Below are 26,029 nucleotides of genomic sequence, written 5' to 3'. Positions count from 1 at the left end.
CTCGTGCTAGAAGAAGACAGATTTGACGTCAACGCGTTTGAGCATGCCTACTACGCTCCAACATAAACAAAGGCAGGACGCCACTCTGCAATTAACTCTGCTCTCCTCATCTTATTTATGCTCAAAGTACTGAATAATTGGAGAAGGATTTATTTCTGCAGCCATGGAAAACGCATTGCTGATGCGAGTGAGTGTTTTTACCGATCAGGGAGGCAGGAAATACATGGAAGATGTGACCGAGGTCATAGTAGAGCCCGAGCCGGGAGAGGATGAGCCGACCCGGGATGAGCCAGAAGAGAGCAGTGGGGGAGAGTGTCCGGTCACTTTCCCGGCTGCGAACACGCCTCCAGACCGGGCCGGTGGAGCCGCTGTGTCCCCGCAGGTTTCAGAGGAATCCTGTGAACCTAAACGAACGGAAGACCAAAGTATATCGGTGGAAACATCTTTACCGAGAGCTCAGAGCCCGCCGCGAGCTCAGCCGAGCATCGCGAGTCCTTCCCGCCGTTCCGTTGCGTTCTTCGCCGTGTTCGACGGGCACGGGGGTCGCGAGGCTGCGCAGTTTGCACGAGACTATCTGTGGGAGTTCGTGAAGAAACAGCGGGGGTTCTGGTCAGACTGTGACCGGGAGGTGTGCTCTGCTATACGCAAAGGATTCATAGCCTGTCACCATGCTATGTGGAAGAAGCTCCGTGAGTTTACTGTCATTTTACTTAGTGGTATACAGTATAACATTAAGAGCTGTCCATCAGTAAGTGGGGGTCGTTTATACGTGCCCCCTCATGTCTGAGCACCATGAACGCCATGAAAAACCTGCACCAGACTGTAATCTGTGGCCTGCCGTTGTTTCATCCGAAAAGTTTTGGTGTTATTTGCCGTAGCGAGCCGCTACCAAATTTACCAGAAGATTCTACGGACTCAGTAAAACCATTCTGTTAAACACAGCCGTGCTGCTACGTAAAATTTCCAAAATGCCAACTTAAGCGCATTAGTATTTTTTTTACTATATGTTTCTGTTGCGTTTTAATTATAAAGTAATTAATGGGGCTAGCAATGTTAGCAACCAAAGGCAACAGAGCTAACGAAGTTAGCAGTAGCCACCGGGTTCACTCTGAACAAAGCCTGCTCTAGTGGAACATCTTCGTATGCATCCAGTTACTACAAGTTACTGTTCGTAAAGTAGAATGCTAAGATTTATTGGTTTTTTTTGTTGGAATCGCTTCATGTGCTATTTTACATTTCACTACATTAAAATATTTCGTCATTACCTATTACAAACATATTGAGTCGTGAAGCAGAGAGTGTGCGCTATTATGCTCAGAAACCGGTTTTGTTCCTGGATATGTCAAGGCATGTCAGCTGTTCTACAGCTGTTCACATACATGCTGTTTACACACACACACACACACACACACACATACATTGTTTGAACGGTCGCCCAGATAAGATAATGTGAAAATACCTGGGGACCAGCTGTGTCTTGCATCGAATGTAATGTTATTTTTAAAAAAATCCCATACAAAAGAGACAAACTCAAGTGTTTCGTCTTTCAGTGAAAAACAAAACGCTGTCCACTCGCTGGAAGACTCTGTACTGCTGTACTGGCAAGTATCTGGTTATCCGTTACGTACTACGATACAGGTCACAGATTCAGTATGTTGAGATGTACTGCAATATTGTAAGCAAGGCGATATATTGTGGTATTTTTCAAATCTAATTTAAGGACAACTGTCATACCACTCAGCAATATGCATACAATTTGAGTAGAAAATAGACTTTAAAAAAAAAAAAAATGCAATCAGATCAGCAGGATCTGTATTTATCACAGCCCTTGTAACACGCAAGTAATATGTTGTTTGTTAGGTTAGAATGGCAGAGTCATGTGACTGTGGACAAGATTAGGCTACAGCACTGCTATCTAGCAGTAGGGGGGTTTAAACAGATCACATAGACTATTATTAAAAAAACAATACTGTATTGATTCTCAAAATCTCTATCACAAAACACGAAATAGAAATACTTAGGTGTATTAATATTTTCTTAAATGCCTACTTTGCTGTGGCCATGTCTGCTTCCTAGCAAAAATTGTCTGCTGTTAGGTTACCACTTGTTTGCTTGTTAGTTCCACCAACATGGTTCCTACTTGGTGCATTTCTACAAACAGGGTGATAGTTCTGCCGTCATGAGGTGAACGGAAAAAATGCAAAGTGATCTGGCTTTATTCACCAATAATCTGTGGGGACACTTATATTTTGAACAATTACACTGATGATGGACTGTGCTGGACTTTGCACAAGCCTGGTCTAACCTAAAGGTCAAGTGTTGTCAGGTGCAATACATCAAAGACTCTTTGATGGAGATTAGCAATAAATACATGCAAAATCATTTTTAGTAGCATTTATTTTCTGCCCATTCTTTAACTGTGCTTTTAGTGTAGTTCAGTCAACTTAGGCAGTGAGCAGTTTATAAACAATGAATGCTGTAACTCATTAAATATGCTATATTCATTTTTTCTCTTTGATCTTCCCAGCTGAATGGCCAAAGACCCTTACAGGCCTACCCAGCACATCAGGCACCACAGCCAGTATAGTGGTCATCAGAGGAAACCGTATGTATGTGGCCCATGTTGGGGATTCAGCAGTTGTTCTAGGGGTCCAGGACGACCCCTCAGTCCCGTTCATCAGAGCTGTGGAAGTCACACAAGACCACAAACCTGAACTTCCCAGAGAGAGGGAGCGTATTGAAGGTCTGGGAGGGAGGTAAGGCTTCACCCACAGAACACCCTGCCTCTACATTGTATTTAAATAGAACATTAACTTTAACTGCAAAAAAGACAGAACTTTTCCGTTGTACATTAAAAACATATTATGATTCAGCAGCAACAGGGGTCCACACAGAATCAAATTGTTGATCGTGTGCTGTGACAGTAAATTGAAGTTGTAGGTAGGCGAAACTCGTCATGAGATCTTTTTATTCCTCAGCAGCAGTTTGTGGAGTTTGAGTGGCGGGGTGGATAATTGATTTGTCAATCTGGGCAGACTTGATCTGATCAGATCAATGGATCAGAGGAGCAGCTGCTGCAGAGGCGAGTGAATGCAAACTTTTAGACCCAGTTCAATGGACAAATAAGTTCCACTTAAACTGTGTGTGACTTTATTCTGCTCAATTTGTGTTAAGAGTTCTCTCTGCACTCCGAGATACTATGAATAACCGAACAGTATATGTATTCCAGTACCGCTTCCAATGAACGGTCAAACCTTCCAATGATTATTTTTTTATTAAATAACAGGTGCATAAAAAGTCTTAGTGAAGGAAATGTTTCATTTTTTTTGTAATAAATACATGAATATAACGCCTGGGTGAATGCGGGCATTTCAGCCTCTAAACCAGTGAGATGCAATGAAGCGCCGTCACTAATTGTTATCCGTTTACACCTAAGCAGCTAAAACAATATTACATATTAGTCTGCACTGAGTTGGAAGAGACTGAATCATAAAAGATACAGTATATAGAGAAAAGGAACCCCTGAAAAGTGGTCTACTGTTTATCTGTTCTCCTGCCTGCCCATTAAGTTGCACGGACACACCGACAAAGCAACAAACACACACACACGAAAGCTGACAGAAGGGCAGACTAGTCTTGCTGCAGCAGCCTGTTCACTGGCAGTGGGAATGCAGTCTCTAGTCTATATTTAGCAGGTTTACCCGTGTTTCAAAAACCTGTGTGCATACTCTAACGTTGGTGGGAAAGGGGGATATAACAGGGCTGACACATAGAGACAGACAACTGTTCACATTCACATTCACACTTACGGCCAATTTAGAGTCACCAATTAACCTGCATGTCTGTGGAGTACGGGAGGAAGCCGGAGTACATGAAGAAAAACCCACACTAACACAAGGAGAACATGCAGGAGAACTGCCAGCTGTATAATCAAAAAATTGAAATCTTTATATTGCAGAATAAATGCCATTATAATGTTGCCCACTTACAATTTCTGTTGATAATGTAATTTGCCTTTGGGCTTAACATCATATAATGCCATTTACTGTATAACAGGAGGAAAGCACATATGGTCTTCAATAGAAATGTATTATCGATATAAACTCATTTTTATAAATCATTATGAACAGTTATTTAATGAACATATGTAAGCTTTAGCTCAGTGTACCTAATAAACTGGCAGTTTAGTGTAACCCTTGTTGTTGCAGCCCATCCTTTATTATCTAAAACTGGCTTTTGGAAATGTGTGGATACTTAGCTCTGAGTCAGTGGCAGCTTCTCTCCTCTCTCCCCCTCTATCTGCTGACAGTGTCATCAAGAAATCTGGAGTGAACCGGGTTGTCTGGAAGAGACCGAGGCTGACTCACAATGGTCCAGTCCGTCGCAGCACTGTCATTGATCAGATACCGTTCTTGGCGGTAGCTCGAGCTCTAGGTAGGAAAAGTCCCATCACAGTTATGTCAGTGAATAACTGTTGTCTTTGTCATGTATACAAATGATGAGACTCTCAGCTTAGTGAAAGCATGCTTATAAGAAGGAGTTATCTGTTCCATCTGACATTTCAGAGAATTCAGAGTTTTGACTGTGGATCATTCCCAAGTTTTTGGTTCCCAGAGGCCAAAAACTGTTGTTTTTGTAGTCCAGTACTAAGGACTAATCCAGTCAGGAAAGTGGAGATCATTAGAACCTTTTTATTTAGTGGCATTCATAAAACATTTGGTGAAAGCTTTTCATCATTCTGTGGATCAAACAAGCAGCAACATATTTTAAATTGTTGTTTCTCCAAATTCAGATGTATGGCTTGTGTGCAGAATTTCTGACCAAATGAAAGAGAGGGAGGGTCATCATGAAGGGTGTTTGTTAAGACCACTGGTACTTTCAGTTACATTTCTCTTCTGTGCAACAGGTGATCTGTGGAGCTATGACTTCTATAGTGGCAAGTTCGTAGTTTCTCCAGAGCCGGACACCAGCGTGGTGACCCTTGACCCCAGAAAACACCGCTACATCATCCTGGGCAGCGATGGTTTGTGGAACATGGTGCCACCTCAGGAGGCCATCTCCATGTGTCAAAACAATGATGAGGCAATGGTGAGTGGAGAGACGTGTTTCTGTAAAGGTTAGCTTCCTCTGCAGCTGCTATCATCACTGTATTATTAGGGCTCAAGCATGAACCGTGCAAGGACTCTGTTGGAATGCAGAGAATTATTATTTTTCTCCCCAATGAATTGCATTTTTGGAGGCCTAAACATGCCCAAAAACTCCTGAAAAGTGGAACGCTCGTCTGACCTGGTGGAAAATTTCATATTTTGGTGATTTCGGAAACGGGCGTGGCAAAATGGCTCCACAGTGCCCCTTAATGTGTAGCCCCAATGCCCAGTTTAACCTACATTTATGAAAATAGGTACACTTATGTATCATGCACAGAGGCATAAAAAAGCCTCTTGGACCCACCCCCCAAGCCCAACAGGAAGTCGGCCATTTTGAATTTTGTGCTGATTTTTGGCGAATTTGGGCCTCGCACTTTTGCGAACTTGTCCTACGGGATTAATCCAATCGACTTCAAATTAGGTGTGTCCAGTCCTAACACATTCATGATTAAACGTTATCAAAGGTCCGTGCTAAACTTTTCCTGTTTTCCTGTGGCGCAGCATACAATTTTGATGTCTCGCCATGAAACAGGAAATTGTTGTAACTTTGGTGTACATTGTCCAACCTGCCTGAAACTTCATAGGTTTGATAAGGGTCCTGCCCTGAACACACAGTATTCACCAGTCGTAACAGCACCACCTAGTGGCCACAGGTAATAATGTATTTTTATACTTTTGCGAATTTGTCCTACACAATTAATCCAGTCCACTTGAACTTCTGTCGGTATGATCAAAAGACCTTCACGATTGAAAGTTTTCAAAGGTCCATGCAAAACTTGTGCTGTTTGTCTGTGGCTTAGTATCGAATGCTAATGTTTTGCTGTAGAGGGAAAAATTATTATAACTTTAGTTCGAATGCTCGAAAGTTCTCCAAACCTGGCATGGTGGACAACAGTTCAGCTCTGAGCAGGTCTCTATGCTTATTGTCTTTCAGTGTGCTAATATGCCTCCATAGCGCCCCCTTACAATATTTCCAAGAGGTAGCCCTCTCACCATGTTTCACATGCATGTATGAAATCTGGTACATGCCTCTACCATGTCCAGACGTACAAAAAAGCCTCTTGGACCCACCCCCCAAACCCAACAGGAAGTTGGCCATTTTGAATTTTGTGCTGATTTTTGGCAATTTCCAGCCCTCATACTTTTGCAAACTTGTCTTAATTTGAGTTCAGATTTGGTGTTACCAATCTCAACCCCTTGCTGATGAAAAGTTATCAAAGGTCCGCGCTAAACTTTTATGGTTTTCCCATGGCACGGCATAACATTTTGATGTCTCGTCATAAAACAGGACATTGTTGTAACTTTGGTGTACATTGTCCGATTGCCTGAAACTTCTAATGTTTGATAAGGGTCCCGCCCTGAACACATCTGTATGACAATATTCACTTGTCGTAATAGCGCCACCCACTGGCAAGAGCAAGTAAGGCTTGAGGGACAATTGTCATTCGATTTAAATTATATTTACATGGTTTGGTCTTCAAATTATGTACACCAAGATGACATGGAATTTGTGTCCCCTCTACCGCCACCTAATTGCCGCTGGAAGTACTAAGCCACGTGAAAGAGCTTACTCCAGGGTACAACCTCCCTCTGCAAGCATTATCCGAATTTCACAGTCATGAACAACCGCTTTAGTTGCAACACCCACAACACCTCCAGGAGGGTAGGCAGTGAACTCTGGCTTCCCAAAGCCACTCCCCTAGTGCCAGCTCTCACTGCTCGTGTGCAGCCCAAACAGCCCTGCCACCTTCAACAGACCCAGGCGCCGTTTATGCGAGCTCCAGGTAGTGAGAGTACCACATGGCTATCACAGATACAAGACTAAGCTAAACTACTACAAAGCTATCACAGATACAAGGCTAAGGCTAAGTTAAGCTAGCCAGGCTAGCTAGGCTAATTATAACATGGCTGTCATAGCCCAAACAGCAATGCCACCTTCAACAGACCCAGGCTCCGTTTATGCGAGCTCCTGGTAGTGACTGAGCCGATGCTACCTTCCCTAGCACATCATCACATTTGCTTTATAGTTAGAGTTTGTGCAAGCTTCAGGTAGTGACAGTACCACATGGCTATCAGAGATGCCAGGCTATGCTACTGCTTGGCTACCACAGATACAAAGCTAAGCTAAGCTAACACATGGCTATCCCCCAGGAGGCTAAGCTGAGCTAGCTAAGCTAGCTAGGCTGGCTATCACATGGCTGTCACAGCCCAAACGGCAATGCCACCTTCAACAGACCCAGGCTCCATTTATGCGAGCTCCAGGTAGTGACCGAGCTGATGCTATCTTCCCTAGCACATGCAACATACTTGCTTATATACTACAACTCACATACAAGGCTCAAGCAAAGGGAAATAAGTATGAATTGGCAGAATTAGCTAACACACTTAATTGAGTGGCAGCATGGTCTCACATAAAGAGACTTGAAAAGGACACTCCCAATCCTAAATACCCTCACACTTCCTGGATTTTCTCCTGAGAGGACTGATTGGTGGATCTCTCCACCTGATCTGAGGGAGTTGTCCGTTCAGTGGATCCCCCTGCTGGTCCCCAACTACCATTGTTTCTCCTAATCCAAATCCACTGACTGGATTTAACTGCCTTATCTGACATTTCCCTCGCTGTCTTCCTCAAACTCTGTCCCCACACTCCCAGTTCCCCCAGGAGCGAGACAGTTGATCCTGTTACAAATCCACTTCCCACTTCAGCTGGGTGAACCCTAGCTTTCCATCCTTTCTTCTCAGCTTCTGCCTGTAAGTCTGTGTACCTCAGTTTCTTCCTTTCATAGGCTTCTTTCACTGAGGCTTCCCAAGGGACTGTTAGCTCAGTGAAATAAATGATCTGTTGACTCACCGACCACAGCACTATGTCCGGCCTCAAATTAGTACAGACTATTTCCTGGGGAATAACAAGCAAAGTAAACATGATCAAAAGGGCCCAGAATGAACACTAATGTAACAGAGTAATGTCCACCTCACATGGGACCATGTCAGTGTTCTAACAGCCCTCCATGCTGCAGGCTTCGTGTGGGGTATCAAGTGCGCGGCAGCTGGTCAGCCATGCTCTGCTGCGGTGGCGCCAGCGCATGTTGCGCGCAGACAATACCAGCGCCATCGTCATCGCCCTACAGGAACCCGGAACCCCCCAGGACACGCTGCACCATGAGGAGGTGCTACTGGACCTAGCCAAGGTGTCTCAATGTGCTCCCACCTCCATGTCCCGCGCTGACACCCCTCTGCTTCAGGTGAGATGCACCCAAGAGTTTCCAAACGATAATCCACACTGTGGCATGTTGAGGTGTTACTGAGGAGTGTGAAACAGTCAGGGCGTGTACCTTTTATTTAAAGAAGGTCTTGTTTAATGTTCAACATTTAAAAAAAAGTTTAGAAAATGTTGAATTCCCACGTAGCCAATCTCTGACAGTCTCTGTCTGACAGTCTGACAGAGAGGTGATAACTGCTGTGTGGCATTCCAGCAGTGGTCGACTGATACTGGTTTTGCAGTGCTGATACTGATACTTTTTATTCATAGTTAATCAGACCGATATGCATTTACAATAAAAATTAAAATCTTGCTGTCAATATTTAGAATTTGGAATATAACAAACTCCAACACAAAACTTTGTTAAAATGCCTTTAGCAAATGTTTCATCAAAACTGAAACTCACAACATCATAAAGTTCCCTGCAACTTTTTTATCTAAAGTCAAGTGAAAATTAATTTAAAAGTGAATAAATGAAAATAGCTTCCTGAGGTTTTACAAAGTTAAAGTTCCAGCTCCCATGCTGACACTTTCTTTGCACATTTTAATTAATTAATTTTATCGGAGATTGTTAAAACAAAACCCTGATTCAGATAATCGGCAAAATGCCAAATAAAAACTCACAAGGCTCACCAACAAAACAAAACTCCTACTAGACACTTTTTTTTCACAAATATGATATGCTAACATTATTAGCATAAGATTATGGGATTTTCATCTTCTCATTTGAAACCAGACAACAGCAACGTTTAACAAAGATAACGCTGTAAAATTCAGCTCAGTTCTAATTCAGAGAGTTGATCGTATTTCCCACAAATACAACATGCTAATGTTATTAGCCTAAACCTATGGCATTTTACATTGCATAAATTAGCAATGTAACATTTGGGAAAAAAGGTCCCAGTGGTGGCTATCGGTTCATTGATTTGTTTTGTTTTTTTTTTTGGCCTTCAATTTACTTGTTGGTGGTATTAAGAGTCTTAAATCTAACTTGGCTTTAGCTAAAATATTGAAAAGCTCAGCTGTGAATTCTCTTTCTGTCTGAGAGCTGTTGTCCGTCCTCATTCTTTGACCCTTGTCTCCTTCAGCGGCCTCCAGAGGAGGACTCTCCCTCTGCCATCTGTGAGCTCCTCCCTGCATTGGAGCGACGGGATGGTCTTTCAGGGAGCAACAGTCTGTACCACATGAACCTGTCCGACCCACTTGCTCTGACTCCATTGTGTCCAAACAGCAGTGCCGAGTCCTCCAGTCAGTCCAGTCCCACACACTGTGTGGCAGTTGGCAGCAGGACACCCAGCAGCAAGAGACTCATTGACGGATCAGCCTCACCGTCGTCAGGCCAGTCGGCTAAGAAGGCCCGACGCAGGACTGCTGACAGGCCGCCACTGGCTCAGCACAACGCAGAGAAAAAACAGAAGGAGTCCAGTAACGTCTCCCCTATTCTCCAGCAGCATAACAAGACCACAGTGTGTGTGTGCTGAAACACACACACACACACACACACACACACACACACACACACACACACACACACACACACACACAGACAGACATATCAACGTGCTGCCTCCCACTGTCTGCCTGGTCTCCAGTGGTGTTTCTGTTCCCTCTGTTTGCAGTCATCTTGCACATGCTCACAGTAACCAGCCCGGCTGTAAAGACTGTGGACAGACAGGTGGTCCCGCTCTGCACTCGTCCAATAATCATCTGAACAGTTAAGGAGCGCTTACTGTCACATAACGTTTTGTGTCTTTGTTTTCAAATATTTCCTATGATGCTGGTTAAATGTGTCTTACGCCACCTCTTTCTGGTAACAGTTGTATGAAATAAGTCTGACTAATGATGCTTGTGTAAATATGACGCATTTTATAGTTGAGTATTGAGAAAGTCAAACTGATCATTTAAAACAAATAGATATTTTTTATACATTCTTGTATTGTTTGATGATAAAACATGTAAATGTGGCTGAGCTCCAGCACAGCTTTCATCTGCTCTTCACTCTCTCCATATCCCAGTGTGTGCACACTCTGTGTTTAACCATATTTATTTATCTATGATCTCATCATTTTATTTCATCACTGGAGATTTGTCTTGAATATAAACTGAAGGTGCTGCTACAGTCACGAACCAGTAAGCTACTACATTGTGTATATTATTGATATATAAATATATGTAAGAAGTGTTTGTAGCCCCCCGCCCTCCAATGCATCTTAAGGGAAAGATAGTCTCTCTTTACCCTTTGAAACCTGGGCAAATTGGCTTGATTTCTTTCAAAAACATCAGGAGGAGGCAATGAGACACTTGGCCCCCAGATTCAGCAAGAAGTAAGTAAAAAAGTTACAAGAAAATTACCTGAAAATGTTGTTTTTTTTTAAAAAAAACAAAACAAAACAAAAGAGACATGAAAATAACATTAAGAAAGTGCAATGTTTTTCTGTAACACAATTTTAAATATATAATTATAAGAATTATAAATATATTTTATATTTTGTGCATAATGTCAAATAATCTCCCAGCAGCTAATTTCCAAGTCATTTTCTTGTCATCTTTCATTATTTATTATTTTCTTTTTGCAATTTTCCCTTGCCAAGTTGCTCATTGCCTTTTTCCCTTTGTCAAACCAATTTTCTAATGTTCCAGAAGTTTACAAGCTTGTGAAAGACGTCTGAACGCAGCACAACAAAACTGATGTCAAATTCAGGTTCCAAAGGGTTAAGCATATTGCATTGTTGTAATTTGTAATGAAGCATTACAGTTGAGTTTTTTGTGTTTGAGCCAGCTCCACTCATTCTTCCATCAGGCAGTGATTTTCTGTTTCCCAGAATGCCTTTCAGCTGCCCTGTGCTGTGCTCAGGCTCCTGCAGGAGTTGGTGTGTCTGTCTCTAACATGATGGATTTCTTCCTCCGTGTTTGCTCTTTAACAAAGACTTCCTTTGGTTCTGAGGGACCAACACAAAATCTGAGCTTTACAATCAGTGTTCATGATGATTTTGTGCTGTCAGACTTCCACTGTGGCTGCACTGGATGTGTCAGTGATGTCACGCTGTGTGTTTGAACACATCTGTGACAAAAAAGGCTCCATCTCAAGCATGTTGGTTCCTACAGATGGGTTGTCTCACATCATCAGTCCATCCTACTATCCTGTTTCATTTTTTTTTTGACAAGGCGATAGCCGTGGTCTATGTTTTGAGGCTGGCTCAGAGGTTCCTTTAATATTCTCCTCACACAAGCCTTCGTCCCTCCAGGTTGCAGCTTCAGTTGTACGGTTCCTTCTGTATGCACAAGCTTCATTTGTGAGTAAATACACAATGCATGGACTTTATAAGAGAATATTTTTGCACTGTTAAAGTGACTTTAATTGTCTTTGTAAAAAGTGTCATTTTTTTCATATGATGAAATCTACAATGGAAACACTTCAAATGTAGAATATTTTAGGTAAATTATCCAATAATTTTAACTTGAACATGTAGAAGAGAATCCTCCTGAATTTGAGTGGAGTTTGCAGAACACGGCTGTGCCCCCTTTTGTTACTGACAGATAATTCACATTAGAAATATTCACTGCGAGACAATACTAACCAATATATAAATGATATAAGAAATGAATCACCCTTTCTAAAACATTGTTACATGACAATGGCATTTTATTGAGCCAAGGGCAATTTCTTACAGGAATTGGTAGCATTATGGATTGGTTAAAAAATATTGTACCTGGAGTGATGTTTGACACATTTCCTCTGCAAACACAGAACGATTACTGTATGCATTTTCTATACTTTTTGAGATTTCTCATAAGTCTTAGTCTTACTCATTTACTCTGCTGAATTATTACATCCTTGATTCAGATGGCTGTGCTGACAGCCTCAAGTGCATGTGTACAGTGTAAATGTGAAAAACACTTATCTGGAAATGAAGCTATTTAAATAAAAAACTCCCTGAAGTAACAACTGCTCTGGAAGTAGATAGTGACTTATTTTGAATCATTTATGTCTTCTGCTTGTTTCTGTTCTGAACGGATTAAACTCTAAAACACATCATGCTGAGGATATCACTTTACAGCAGCAGTGTTTGAATACTCAAATTTGAACACTGCATTTTGATTCATCCCTCACTTCCATCACGTTTATTAGGGGTCCGAGCAGCAACTCGTGCTGCTGGAGCTCTATTATTTTTGTTCACTTTTTTCTTTCTTTCTGCTACAAATAAATGAATGTGCCAGAAATCTTAACTGCTACAAATGTTGCCCTGTTTTTATATTGAACTATGACTGTTGCGTTATTATATTCATTATATCACTGATAATATTCATTATATTAACATAATGACTAAAGACACAATTAGATTACAGTATAGCCCACACTCCCCCTAAAGTCGTTCCCTCTGTTACGAAGCCATTTCATCAGCTTCTCATACTGCTCCTTTGATAGCTTCTGTTTATTTTTCTCCAGGACTCACTCTGCTGTTAACATTGTACTGATACCACTGTTATTAGCTCTTCTACAACAGTTAGTTCTGACCAAGCAATTTGATTGGTCAAGAGGCATTTCATAAGTGATGATATACAGTATAACATTGCTATAGTGATAACTCCTATCACTCCGCTTCACAGCTGTTCAACATGTTTTTTTAGGCTCACACTCACTCACTCACTCACATATATATATATAGTAGTCATAAGTATAATAAAGGGGGATTGAAATGAGAGTGATGATGTCAGTTTGGTTATACATTGTTGGTGAAAAAACTTCATAACACAAACTTTTACTATCTACAAAGAAGTTTTTTTGTCTTTTAGAAGAGTTATGTACAAGAGTTTAAAGCCTTATAATTACATATATATAGCCTAAACTTATTATGACTTACTTATGAAATAAACTTCACACTTATCTACACCCTAAACATGTCAAAGTCTTAAACTTATCATAACTTATTTACAACCTACACGTATCACTTATTTATAACCTAAACTAATCAATACTTAAATTAATAATTAATTACTTAAATTCTTATCCTAAACTTATCAATATCTTAATCTTATCATGACCTATTTACAACCTGAACTTAACACTTATCTAAACTAATACATACTTATCAAAATCTTACATTTACATGTGTCTTGGATGGAGAGAAAAACGTTTATAACCCTAACTTTTGCTATCTACGAAGTATTTTTTTGTCTTTTATAAGAGGAAAGGGAAAGAGTTTAAAGTTTTAGAATTATTTATATATATCCCACACTCACCTTACGTACTTATTTATAACCTTAACTTAACACTTACCTTCATTCTAAACTTATCACTTATCAATAACCAAAACTAATTGAGACTTATTACCTTTACCTTACCATAACTTATTTATAACCTTCACTTATCACTTATCTATATCCTGAACTTACCAATATTTATTAGTATCTTCTAACTTACATTAATCATTTTTAACCTAAACTTATTCCTTATCTATTACCTAAACATACAACATGGTACTACTTAATGTCAACCTTCATTATGTCTACGAAAGAGAGAGAGAGAAAAATCAGCAATCTGATCTTCCTCACAGACCAGCCACTAGCATGGCACATGTCCAGAGACTGTGTCCTGAGACCCAAAGTCCACCTGGCTCACCACCCCGCCCTAGATATCAGCTGTCTCAACAACCACGTCCTCCTATCTAAAAACACAGTCCCTTTACCTGGACGCTGAAAGACGTTGCTCTCAATGGAGACCAGTCCACACCCTGCAGAAGGAGCATATTTCATATTAGTGGACTGTAACCTCATATAATCAATATAGTCTTAATCAGACTGCTGGAGGTACGTCTCATTTTAATACTGAATGTGAATTTGAATTCTTAAAGTGAATGGAATCTAAATCATTTATCATTTCATGTTGGAATATTCAGGGTCTGAGGTCCTCTGCCTTTGGCCTTAAAAGCAGGACCCCAGACTTCACCAGAGAGTTAGAAGATGCACATGTGTTTGTTTTGCAGGAGACTTCGAGTAGAGGGAACATTTTCACTGGTTGTCCCATGAGCTACAGAGAGATAGTGTTCCTGTCCACCAAACTGAGGGGAGTAACCCAGGGCAGGGATTCAGGAGGAATGCTGATTAAGCTCAAGGCAAACCTTGTACACTCAATAGAATTCATTCAAAAAAATTACACTCTACACTAAAACGACAGTAACAAACCCTCATGTAACGGAGCCCAATAAACTGAACGACACAAAACAACCTTACAGATGGACAAATAAAAGCATGGACAACTACCAGACAGCAATCAGACATCAAACAATTCAATCTCAATTAGACTATTTTCTTTCCACATCATATCCCCACAGTAACAAAGGCCTGAATCAGGCTGTACGGGATATTAAACATGTATTTGACAATGCTGCACATTTATCCCATCTGAAAAAGTCTCAGCATCTAAAATCCAAAAAGTCAACCAGTGAAAAGTGGTTTGACACAGGCTGCAGACATCTGAGAAAAACACTCAGAAATTAATCGAATAAAAAACACAGACAGCCAATCCTGAGCTCAGCCTCCAATATTGGGATCACTGAAATTATACAGAAGAACACTAAAAACACACGCTAAAAGGGAGCAGCATGAGCAACATCAGCTTGCTACAACTGAAGAGTCTATTGACTGAAATCATTTCTGGAAAAAATGGCACACTTTCAACAAACCACACAAAGAAGATTGGCTATTCAAAATGGTGAAATATGGAAAAAACACTTAAAATCTGTATAGTACCATAACACTGCATTCAGCCCAAAATAATCTCCTCAACAAATTACAAATTTTCGAATCACTCATTAAAGACAACCACAACCCTTTAGACTACCAAATTACTGAAGAGGAGCTACTGTCTAAAATCCACATACTACAGCCAAAAAAGGCCAGTGGTCCTGATGGGATCTAAAATGAAATGGTGAAATTTAGCAACCATAAGCTCAAAACTGCTATATTAAAACTATTCAAGTATTGGACATTTCCCTGACATCTGGAGCAAATGAATTACAACACCGATATTTAAAAATGGAAACAAATCTGACCCAAACAATTGCCGAGGCATATGTGTGAGCAGCAACCTGGGGAAGTTATTCTGCAGCATCCTCAACAGCTGACTGCAAGACTTTATCAGAGAACATAATGTCCTGAGCAAGAGTCAGACTGAATTTACACCACAACTTAGAACTACAGACCATATCGATACCCTCCACACCCCCGTTAATAAACATTCCACAGTAATATGGAAACAGATTTCTTTCCCCAAAGTAGAGGGGTGGAACAGGGCTGCAGTCTCAGCCCCACACTGTTTGTTATTTATATTGATGATCCGGCAAAATCACAAGAACAATCAGATATCCCCGGCCTCACCCTTTCTGACTCACAGATTAAATGCCTACTCTTTGTAGATGATCTCATATTGCTGGCTCCATCTGAAGAGGCCTTACAACAGCAACTGGATCATCTGCAAAACAGTCCTGGGCCCTGACAGTTCATCTGGAGAAGACTAGAGTTATGGTCTTCCAGAAACGACCCAGATGTCAGGGAAACCCAAATAGGTTTTTGCTGGGCTCAACTGACATCTTTGAACCTAAACATTACCTCTACAGGACATTTCAATCTGGCCCCGAATGATCTCAGAAACAAGGGGAGAAGGGCCCTCTATGCTATAAAAAAGTCTTCGGTTCCAGTTACGTAATGGCGGAGGAAGGTTGTGTGGCGGCAGAGCTCCCGATAGCGAAACTCAAAGATTCTCAGAAAAACTCAAAAACTTATTATCCAGAGAACAAGACTACTGAAATGAGCGAGAAGAGGATGCGAAGGAGTCAGAAAAGTTGAATTAACTCGTCGAAAAGCACGAAGAGAGGTGGAATGGAAGAAACGTGACGCTCTCAGTACTGAAGAAGATGGCTGTCATGAAATTACGGACCCGAAGAGCAGTGACGTGGAGATCCGTTTGAGGTTTGAAAACATCAGCAAGGAGATATGAGGTTTGAAGTCAGAAATGAAAGAGGATTTCCACTTGTTTGGGGAAACTTTGCGGAGTGACATGAAAACTGATTTGGAAATTTCAAGCAAGAAATAAATCAGAGACTCGCTTCACTCTCGGCTGAGCAGCAGCTACAACACGGAAGAGTGACCGAGGTTGAGGCGCGGGTGGAAAGGAGGGTGAGTCTGTAATCACGTTTGTGGAAACTCTGTTTAAACGTGAACTTCAGTCGATGCATACAGGGAGCCCACCGATCACTCGCACAGAAACCTGCCTATGGGGCCTTCCGGAGACCCATTATTGTGAACTTTCTAGAATTCTCTACGAAGGGAAAAATTCTGAGATTCTGGATTCACTGGGGCACAGGAATTCAGACATATAGCAATGCGAAGGAGGTTATGGAGGATCTGCAGCTGCACGGCTTCAAGGAGGGGATGCCCGCACTTGCCGCGGTCAACACACTGCCGGAGTCGCGGCTCAGAGCAGCGATGGAGTGGCAGCGCAGGGAGGGGACTCGGAAGAGCAACGCAACAGTGGCACTACGGGCTACGGAGAAGCTACAAGAATTTCAAATATCCTCTGTTTAATGTAATAAGTGTCAAATGATACCAAACTGGTAGGAATGTATAACCTTATCTAATAGCTAGACTGACCTCATGTTTACAGTAAAGTGACTGTCAGGAGTTCTGAATGGCCACTTTTCTTTTCTAGTTTAAACGTTGGACTCATTTAGAATGACTGTGACCCTCCCCGTAGGGCCCTCTTTTTATAAGAGGTTTTTTCCTCAATCTTCCAGCGGGACCCCGCTAAATAATCCCATTAAAAGGGCAAAAGTACTTGCTAAAATAAAGATAGAATGAATCCAGGTGATATACTTGCAGGAAACACATCTAACTTCAAAAGAACATGACAAACTGAAGAAATTAGGATATAAAAATACTTTCTTTAGTAGTTTCAAGAAGAGCCCCAAAAGAGGAGTGGCAATCTAACTCTCTTAATTTCGAACTCATCAAGGTTTTGACTGATAAAGAAGGGAGATATTTAATAGTTAAAGGAAAAATAGATAAAAATTTGGTTACTTTGGTTAATGTTTATGTGCCACCTAATAGTGATAACTCCTTTTTAAAGCTGTTGTTTGAGACCATATCTCTGGACACTGAAGGAACGCTCGTTTGTGCTGGAGATTTCAATATGATACTTAATGTTAAGCTTGATACAACTAACAGTAAGAGAAGTGGGAACAAGCTGTCAAGGCTTGCCAATACTTGGCTATCAGAACTTGGAATGTTTGATGTGTGGAGGGAATTCCATCCTTTTGACAAGGATTATATGCATTATTCTGCAGCTCATGCTGTATACTCCAGAATATATTATTTTTTTCTGAACAAGTTTGATAGACACAGAATTGAGAAATGTAATATTGGAGTAACTGGTTTGTCGGACCATAGTATAATTTATCTTAATATTCATTTGAACATAAGACTGAAAAACACATTATGGAAATTAAATGTGGGCATATTTAACAACAGAGAAGTGAAAGAGGGAGTGATAAAAGAAATTAAAAACTGCATAGGAGAGAATAAAGACAGTCCAGTTGACTACTATACTGTGGGATACGTTAAAAGCGGTAATGAGAGGGAGGTTAATATCCAGAGCAGCATACCAAAAAAAGACCAGATGGGAAAATTATGATAAGCTGACAACCAAATTAAGAATTCTGGAACAACAACACAAAAACAACAAGGATGAATCAACATTGCAACAAATAGCAATAATGAGACAACAGATAGATGACATTCTTGGTAACGAGATAGAGAAAAAATTGAGGTTCACCAAACAAACCTATTATGAATCTGGTCCTAAAGCAGCTAAATACTTAGTGAGACGTCTTAAGGTATAGCAAGCCTCGACGACAATACATAAGATTAGAGACCCCCACACAAAACAACTATTATATGAACATGAAGAAATAGAGATTATTTTCAAAAACTATTATGAAAATTTATATTCACAGCCCCCAGCAAAAAAAAAAAAAAAACACGAGATGAAAGGATCTCTCAATTCATTAGACTTACCATGTATTGGGGAAACACAAAATAAAAAATTACTTGCAAATATCACCATGAAGGAATTAAACGATGGCTACCCGAGTGAATGGTATAAGACCTTCATGGAGGAATTATCCCCTCTAGTCCTTAACTCTTTTAATTTGACCCTCAAGGAGGAAAATGGGAGAAATGGACTACTTGTATTAACGAAGAAATGGACGCTACTTCCGTGGATACCTATGGACAATGATAGACATTAGAAGGCTGAACCAAGATTATTTTATGGTATCCCCCCACATCGTGTGCTCTTGTTTTATTGTGTCTTGTCTAAAATGTGAAAACTCCTTTAAATAAAGAGTGGAAAAAAGTCTTTAAACATTAATATACCCATCAGAATCTGGCTCAAAATAATCCAATCCATAATCAAACCAATAATACTGTATGACAGTGAAGTATGAGGTCCTCTTGTAAATCAGGACTTTGGGACAAACACCCAATTGAAAGAAACACTCAGTGTGTATCTGAGTTCTGTAAGAGCATTCTCAAAGTCCACAGGAACACGCCCAACAACGGCTGCAGGGCTGAACTAGGACAATTTCCCCTTTTAATTAAGATTCAAAAAAGAGCCATCAAATTCTACAAACACCTAAAAGCAAGCGAGCCCAACTCCTACCACTACAAAGCTCTTCATTGCCAAGAGGAGAACATAGAGAAGAGTCAGGCTCTCCTCCTCTAACAGCACACGAGCTCAGGACAGCACTCACACAATCTGGCCCTACCAAATTAGAGCTAAAGAAAAAGAACATTACATTAATTATTGGACATCCATCACAAAGACTCAAAGCAAACTTCAGTGCTATTTGGCTCTAAACAGACAATACACGGTGGCCGACTGTCTGAGCAGCGTGACTGATCAGAAACTGAGAAAGACATTGACTATGTACAGACTCAGTGGTCACAGCTTGGCTATAAAGAGCAGCAGACACAGACAGCCCTAGCTGCCTAGTAAAGACATGCTGTGTCCGCTCTGTCCACAGAGAGAGGTGGAGACAGAGACACCTTTTCTGCTGCACTGTAGCACATATGATGATATTAGAACAAAGTTCTTCGCACAAATTTAATGTAAATGCCAAGATTTTGTTGCTCTCACTGAGCAGACAAAAATACAGTATCTACTTGGGGAAAACAGTGTCTGTGTCATAGAAGCAGTCAGGTATGTTGGTGCATGTCACAGCCTACAGGACAACCTGAACAACAACCTGAACAACCTGACATGACGTTTATACTTCATTTCTCCTGTACATCTCACTTTTTGTTTTACTTACTATATACAGTAAAACCACACACACATGCACACACAAAACAAAATGATCCTGCTCTTTTTATTTATGCATCTATTTTTATATCCAATGGATTTCTCTTGATTTGAATATCATTATTGATTTTTTTCCTTTTATTTATTCATATCATCATTTAATTGTATCTGAGGCTTTTATTATATATTTTATTATTTATTATATATATATATTGTTTTACAAACATTCATTCCAATAAAGTAAATTGAATTGAATTGAAAGATTTAGAAATGTGTGTGTGTGTGTGTTTGTGGTGGAGGTATTGCCACTAAGTATACTTTACCTGATGGTGCAGCTAGGCACGCCCTTCACCTGGGAGGAGTTTGTTACAGCTCCACACCATATGGAGAGTTGACCCACCAGCCCCATACCTGCGCCATCACCTGTGACTGATTAGCAAGTGGAACCCCAGCAGGCATGCTTACAGTGGGTCCTGGGAGAGTGTTACCTGCACGCCAAAGAGGCGGAGTCTGTGGCTTCACACCTGCTCCTCCCTCCCTCCTTGCTGGGGACCAGAGGCGGCTGGTGTTTGTGGCGTCTCTCCTGCTCCCTCCGTGTCCTTCTCATCTCAGCCTCTTTGCTCGAGGCTGTTGGAGAGACGGGCAGTATTTATGTGCAATCCATAGCAACCATAGACTCCTAACGTCACTAATGACGGCATTTATGCTATTTTTTAAAAATTTTTTCCCCACATTTTATCTATTTTCAATTAATTTTACACATCATTCTGTAATTAATATAAAATATTTTACATTAACAGTGTGTGTTGCATACAGTTTTTAATATATTTATGGCCTTTAAGCAAAACTTGGACCGGAACCCAGCAAATGGTTCATTTTGTAATTGCTCAACAATTGTAAATGATGTCCATTAGCAGTGCAGCCAAATACCGCATTTCTAGGAAAAAAATCTATGAAAGACCTTTGTGGTTCTGTAGCGTCTCTGTACAGTTCAAGTTCACACCTTAATCATTTTTTTTGCCCCCCCCCAAAAAAGTGTTGTTTCTCTGACGTATTTTGTCAGATAAACAAGAACACAAACATACACGACAGCACAGATTACCAGCATTCTACTCGGATCGTAATAATAATAATAATAATAATAATGATAATAATAATAATAATAATAATAATCACAATATCAATACATAAATCAATAAAGATCTTGAAATGAAAAAAGAAATGTTGAAGGGGAAAAATGCAAGTACCAAATATTTGAACTATGTTGTTGTTATTTTTTTTATTTTAATGGGGAAATTCTTTTACTTTTTTGATTGATTTCAACTTAACGTTTTTTTCTCTTGCTCTTACAAACAACAAAAAAGCAACAGATGTTTAGTCTATTACAAAAACTTATTTGGTGAACCCCCTGATGTGATGTATATATCACACATATATATATATATCACAGATATTATATATATATTATATATAATATCCTTTAAGTTTGCTTGCTTTTGCTTCCGTCCAAACTTGATCTGCAGCTGGATTCCTCATGACTGATCAGCAAAGGCAGCCTACATACTGTTTCTCAAGTTCCCAGTGGTCTGAAACAAAAAAACATTTCTGTACAAAAGGCCTCCTCACACAAGTGTTACAGCAACACAAGCTGGCATACTGTAAAATTGTGTGTGTGTAAAAATGCTCCAATAAATATGGCCCAAAAGATAATGATGACACTACAACCATAAAAAAAACTATATGTCTGATGTGGTCATACAGCTCCCCCCAGAGGTACCACGCTACAGTACATTTGACTCCTAATTCATGTGGAAACTGGTTTCACTGTCTTACACAAAAAGTGGCAATATTTTTCTGTTGATTTTAATTTTACTGTTAATCACCTTGTTTGTGTTGTGTGTTATTCTAATTGACTTTGAGTCTGGCAGTAACACTGAAGTGAAGTAATAAACGTTGCAGTCTGGAAACTGTTGTCAGGTGAGCTTTTGGCAGCAGGGCTTCACTTTCTGCTTTGGATAAGAAGGTGCCTCATGTTTAACCCTGTCAATTCATATCTTCATACCTAACTCAAACCCTACTGACCCCATATTAGCAAAACAACAAGAAAATAACCTGAAGAAATAATAAGTTACCAGAAAATGTGTAAGAAAAAAAAAAATCAATGAAAAAAATGGAAATGAAATTGAAAAGGTGCTTTAAGAATTCTAATAATTTTATAACACAACTTTAATATACAGTTCTGAAATTTCCCCAGCTCATTTTTATTTAAAAAAATAATAATTTAAATAAATCTTTTAATTTCTTGCAATTTGTGAAACATTTACTACCAAGTGGCAAAATGGCCAAATACTTGTAAAAGGCAGAAAGCAGCACAAGAACCTCACCCCAAACACAGAATATCTGTAGAAAGGACCCAAAAGTTTTCATGTGATCATCAGTAAATCAGCCCAGACATCAGGTTGAAAGTCAAACCTTTCTCAGATGTGGAAAATACAGAGTGAGATCTGCTAGATCAGAAACACACACAAAACTTTCAATGACAGCTCATACAACAAGATAAAACACAACATATATTAGAATACAATACTCTGATAGGTTTTATTCAACTTACCTGAGAAATGTCTCCTGAAGCTTAGCAGATGTGAAAATATATGAACATTAAACATGAAAATATTCACCGGTGGACTGATCTTTATATATGGTGCAGCCAAATTTCATCAAACCCCAAGAGACTCATTCAATTCAAAAATCAAAAAAGTCAATTAACTTCCCAGGACATCACATTACTCAAGGTGCTTTTTGATTTAATGAGGTGTTATAAAAAAATGTCAACACATCCTGTTATCCTTCTAATGACACTGAAGTTTCTCACATAATCCTTAAAGGCTCGATTGAATATTACACACACTCGTATTGCTCTGTGTGCAATATGTGCTTTTCAAATTCAGGCGTAAAAAAATATATAATACATAACATTCTACTTTAACTGAGTTAACTTTTTAACCAACATTAGTCTTAGTCATAACTATCAAATATTCATTAATTTTCAGAACTGTCCATCCATCCGTTCATCCATATTCTTTCGCTTATCCGGAGTCAGGTCGCGGGGGCAGCAGCTTAAACAGGGAAACATAGACTTCCCTCTCCCCGGCCACTTCGTCCAGCTCTTCCCGGGGGATCCCGAGGCGTTCCCAGGCCAGCTGAGAGATGTAGTCTCTCCAGCGTATCCTGGGTCTTCCCTGGGGCCTCCTACCGGTGGGACGTGCCCTGAACACCTCACCAGGGAGGCATCCTGGATGCATCCTAATTAGATGCTGGAGCCACCTCATCTGGCTCTTCTCAACACGGAGGAGCAGCAGCTCTACTCTGAGCCCCTCCTGGATGACCAAGCTTTTCACCCTATCTCTAAGGGAGAGCCCAGCCACCCTACGGAGAAAGCTAATTTAGGCCGCTTGTAACCGCGATCTTGTTCTTTCTGTCACTACTCAAAGCTCGTGACCATAGATGAGGGTAGGAACGAAGATCGACTAGTAAACCGAGAGCTTTGCCTTTCGTCTCAGCTCCCTCTTCACCACGACAGATTGGTGCAGCGTCCGCATTACTGCAGACACTGCACCGATCTGCCTGTCAATCTCCCGCTCCATCCTTCCCTCACTTGTGAACAAGACCCCAAGGTACTTAAACTCCTCCACTTGAGGCAGGGTCTCATCCCTGATCTGGAGGGGGAACTCCACCCTTTTCCAGCTGATAACCATGGCCTCGGATTTGGAGGTGCTGATTCTCATACCTGCCGCTTCACACTCGACTGCGAACCGATCCGATGAGAGCTGGAGGTCACGGCCTGATGAAGCCAACAGGACCACATCATCTGCAAAAAGCAGGAACCCAATCCTGAGGTCACCAAACTGGACACCCTCAACACCCTGGCTGTGCCTAGAAATTCTGTCCATAAAAATCATGAACAGAATCGCTGACCATGGGCAGCCCTGGCGGAGTCAAACCCTCACCGGAAACAAGTCGACTTACTGGCGGCAATGCGGACCAAGCTCTGGCAGCGGTCATACAGGGAACAGACGGCCCATATCAGGGGGGCCGATATCCCATATTCCTGGAGAACCCCCCACAGGACTCCCCGAGGGAAACGGTCGAATGCCTTCTCCAAGTCCACAAAGCGCATGTGGACTGTAACCCTTAAAATGCCAGATTTTGCTGCCACTATGTCTTTAGATAAAACAAACAAACAAACAAACAAACAAACACAAAAATGAATTATTTTCAATATACTATGTGTTAAGTAGATCATTATTATTATTTTTTTTATTATCGCAAGCCTGTGACATGTCAGTGATTAGCAGCAACATTGATTTTTATACATTTTTGCTCACAAAATGCGCTTTACAAAATCAGGCTATAAAAAATGTTATACATTATTATGATTTTCTACTTTCATTGAGTTTACTTTTTTAACCAACATCAGTCCTGATCATAAATATCAAATATTTATTTCTTTTCAGATTGTTAACCCTTATAAATGCCGTGTTTTTAGGTTAAAGAAAAAGAAAGAAATATTGTCATTATAGTACATGCTAAGTAGGTTTTTTAGATTTATTTATTTATTTTTTTTAAATCATCACAGTCTGGGATGTGTCAATGATTAGCAGCAACATTGATTGTGACAGTGCACCTAGAAATAGCATGTATTTTCTCCATATGCTAAATATGGTAAAAATTATGTCATCAGGTAGAAAATAGTCAAAATGACAAATTCCGAGGCAAAAGCCCAGAATGACACCCAGAAATAATACGGTGCATGTTTTTATGCTTTGATGGCTTAGGGATCAAAAACTGCAGTTTGAATGGGCTTCAGTGGAGCATTTTTTGCACTTAACAGTATGAATGTAACAATTTAGTTTCAAATGTGTATTCCAGTCTTATTGTAGGAGCTGAGCTGGAAATTCCAAGATTAAACAAAAATACACAATCTTTCCAAAAGTTTTGCCATATGAACACAGCCAAAATGATAAAAAAAATGAAGAATGAAAAGCACCTAAAATGCACCAAACAGTCCCTCTCGGTTAATGGTATCTTGGGTTAGAAACTGTTTGCTAATTCTAACTGAAGGGGAATTTCCAGTGGACAAGTTATGTTACCCCAAAATTAGTTGACTTCAGTCATTCAACACTGCATTGAGTTGGATGTTAATTCCTTCAGGACAGGTTTTAAGAATAATTGAATTTATTTGTTTGACATAGTACACAACAGGAAAGTTGAAGAAATATGATGAGTCTTTTGTGATTCGACCCCATGATGACATCATTATTTGAAGGGGGTGGACAAGTCATGAGTTAGACAGGAACGTCCCACAGATGGAGAGTGGATGGTGGCTGTGGTAAGGAGCAATGGCTCAACATCTGAAAGGATGAGATCTTGGTGACTCTTAAAATTAACAGCCACAAGATGATTTAAACCAGGGGTGTCACAGATACTTTTCACAATCATCTGCCCCTTTGCATAACTCTGCACACCTAATATTGATGTTCTTGTGAAGGCTTAACTTTGATTTTTAAATGGTTTGTAATGCACAGCATAACTTCACCTGCTCCCTCAATAGCTTCAGCTTTAGTTTGGTGTGGTGATGTCAGCATTAGTACATAAGAGTGGAAATGGAAAAATGCACCTGCACTGACTGACGGAATGTGGAAAAACTAAAAAAATAACCTTTAAATTATGCATATTTTTCCGAAGACATCTCAGGCTGCTCATCAGCTGTTTTGTAAATTTCTAAACATTCAGAATGTACTTCTTTACACTAAAAGAAAGAAAACAATTTGGAGGTGCTGTTACTTAGGGACAGTTCGTTACTTATGAGAGGGACGGTGCAAAACAGGGGAGGCACTTCAAAAGTATAGTGGCACCTATAACAACCAGCTGAAACTTCTCCCGGTTAGAAGTCCTTCAGTGTTCATTGTTCAGGAATTCAGCTGAATTATCCATGGAGGTCCTTCCTCTCCAAAACTAACTAGCAGGAGATCAAAACTGGTAAAAATCTTGAAAAGGAAGTCATTCCTACCTGTGGCCATCAGATTATCAGACACTCCAGATCAATAGACTGGAACTTGGACTGAATACACACAAATTTAAAATTCCATAACTTATTCATTATACTTCAGATGTGCAATAAGGGTTTTAAGGTGCAATAATTCTTTATATCAGTGTCTTAACTGCAACATCTGGTATAATATTATAACCAAAGCAATCCCCTGT

At 40.3% G+C, this 26,029-nt stretch overlaps 1 protein-coding gene across 1 annotated transcript; it reads left to right on the top strand.

The window, feature by feature from the left end:
• ppm1da (protein phosphatase, Mg2+/Mn2+ dependent, 1Da) lies at window positions 1-12,356 on the top strand. Its single transcript, XM_042487331.2, has 6 exons — window positions 1-689; window positions 2,528-2,756; window positions 4,310-4,434; window positions 4,907-5,088; window positions 8,165-8,389; window positions 9,495-12,356. Exons 1-6 carry the CDS (start codon window positions 164-166, stop codon window positions 9,885-9,887), a joined length of 1,680 nt encoding a protein of 559 aa, XP_042343265.2. The 5' UTR covers window positions 1-163; the 3' UTR covers window positions 9,888-12,356.
• Window positions 12,357-26,029: the final 13,673 nt, after the last annotated feature.

The sequence above is a fragment of the Plectropomus leopardus genome, chromosome 6 (assembly GCF_026936395.1).
Source record: "Plectropomus leopardus strain MGB_pleo_1.0 chromosome 6, ASM2693639v1, whole genome shotgun sequence".
NCBI lineage: Eukaryota > Metazoa > Chordata > Actinopteri > Perciformes > Serranidae > Plectropomus > Plectropomus leopardus.
Note: the sequence above shows the minus strand (reverse complement) of the source record. Positions and strands in the feature narration are given on the sequence as shown.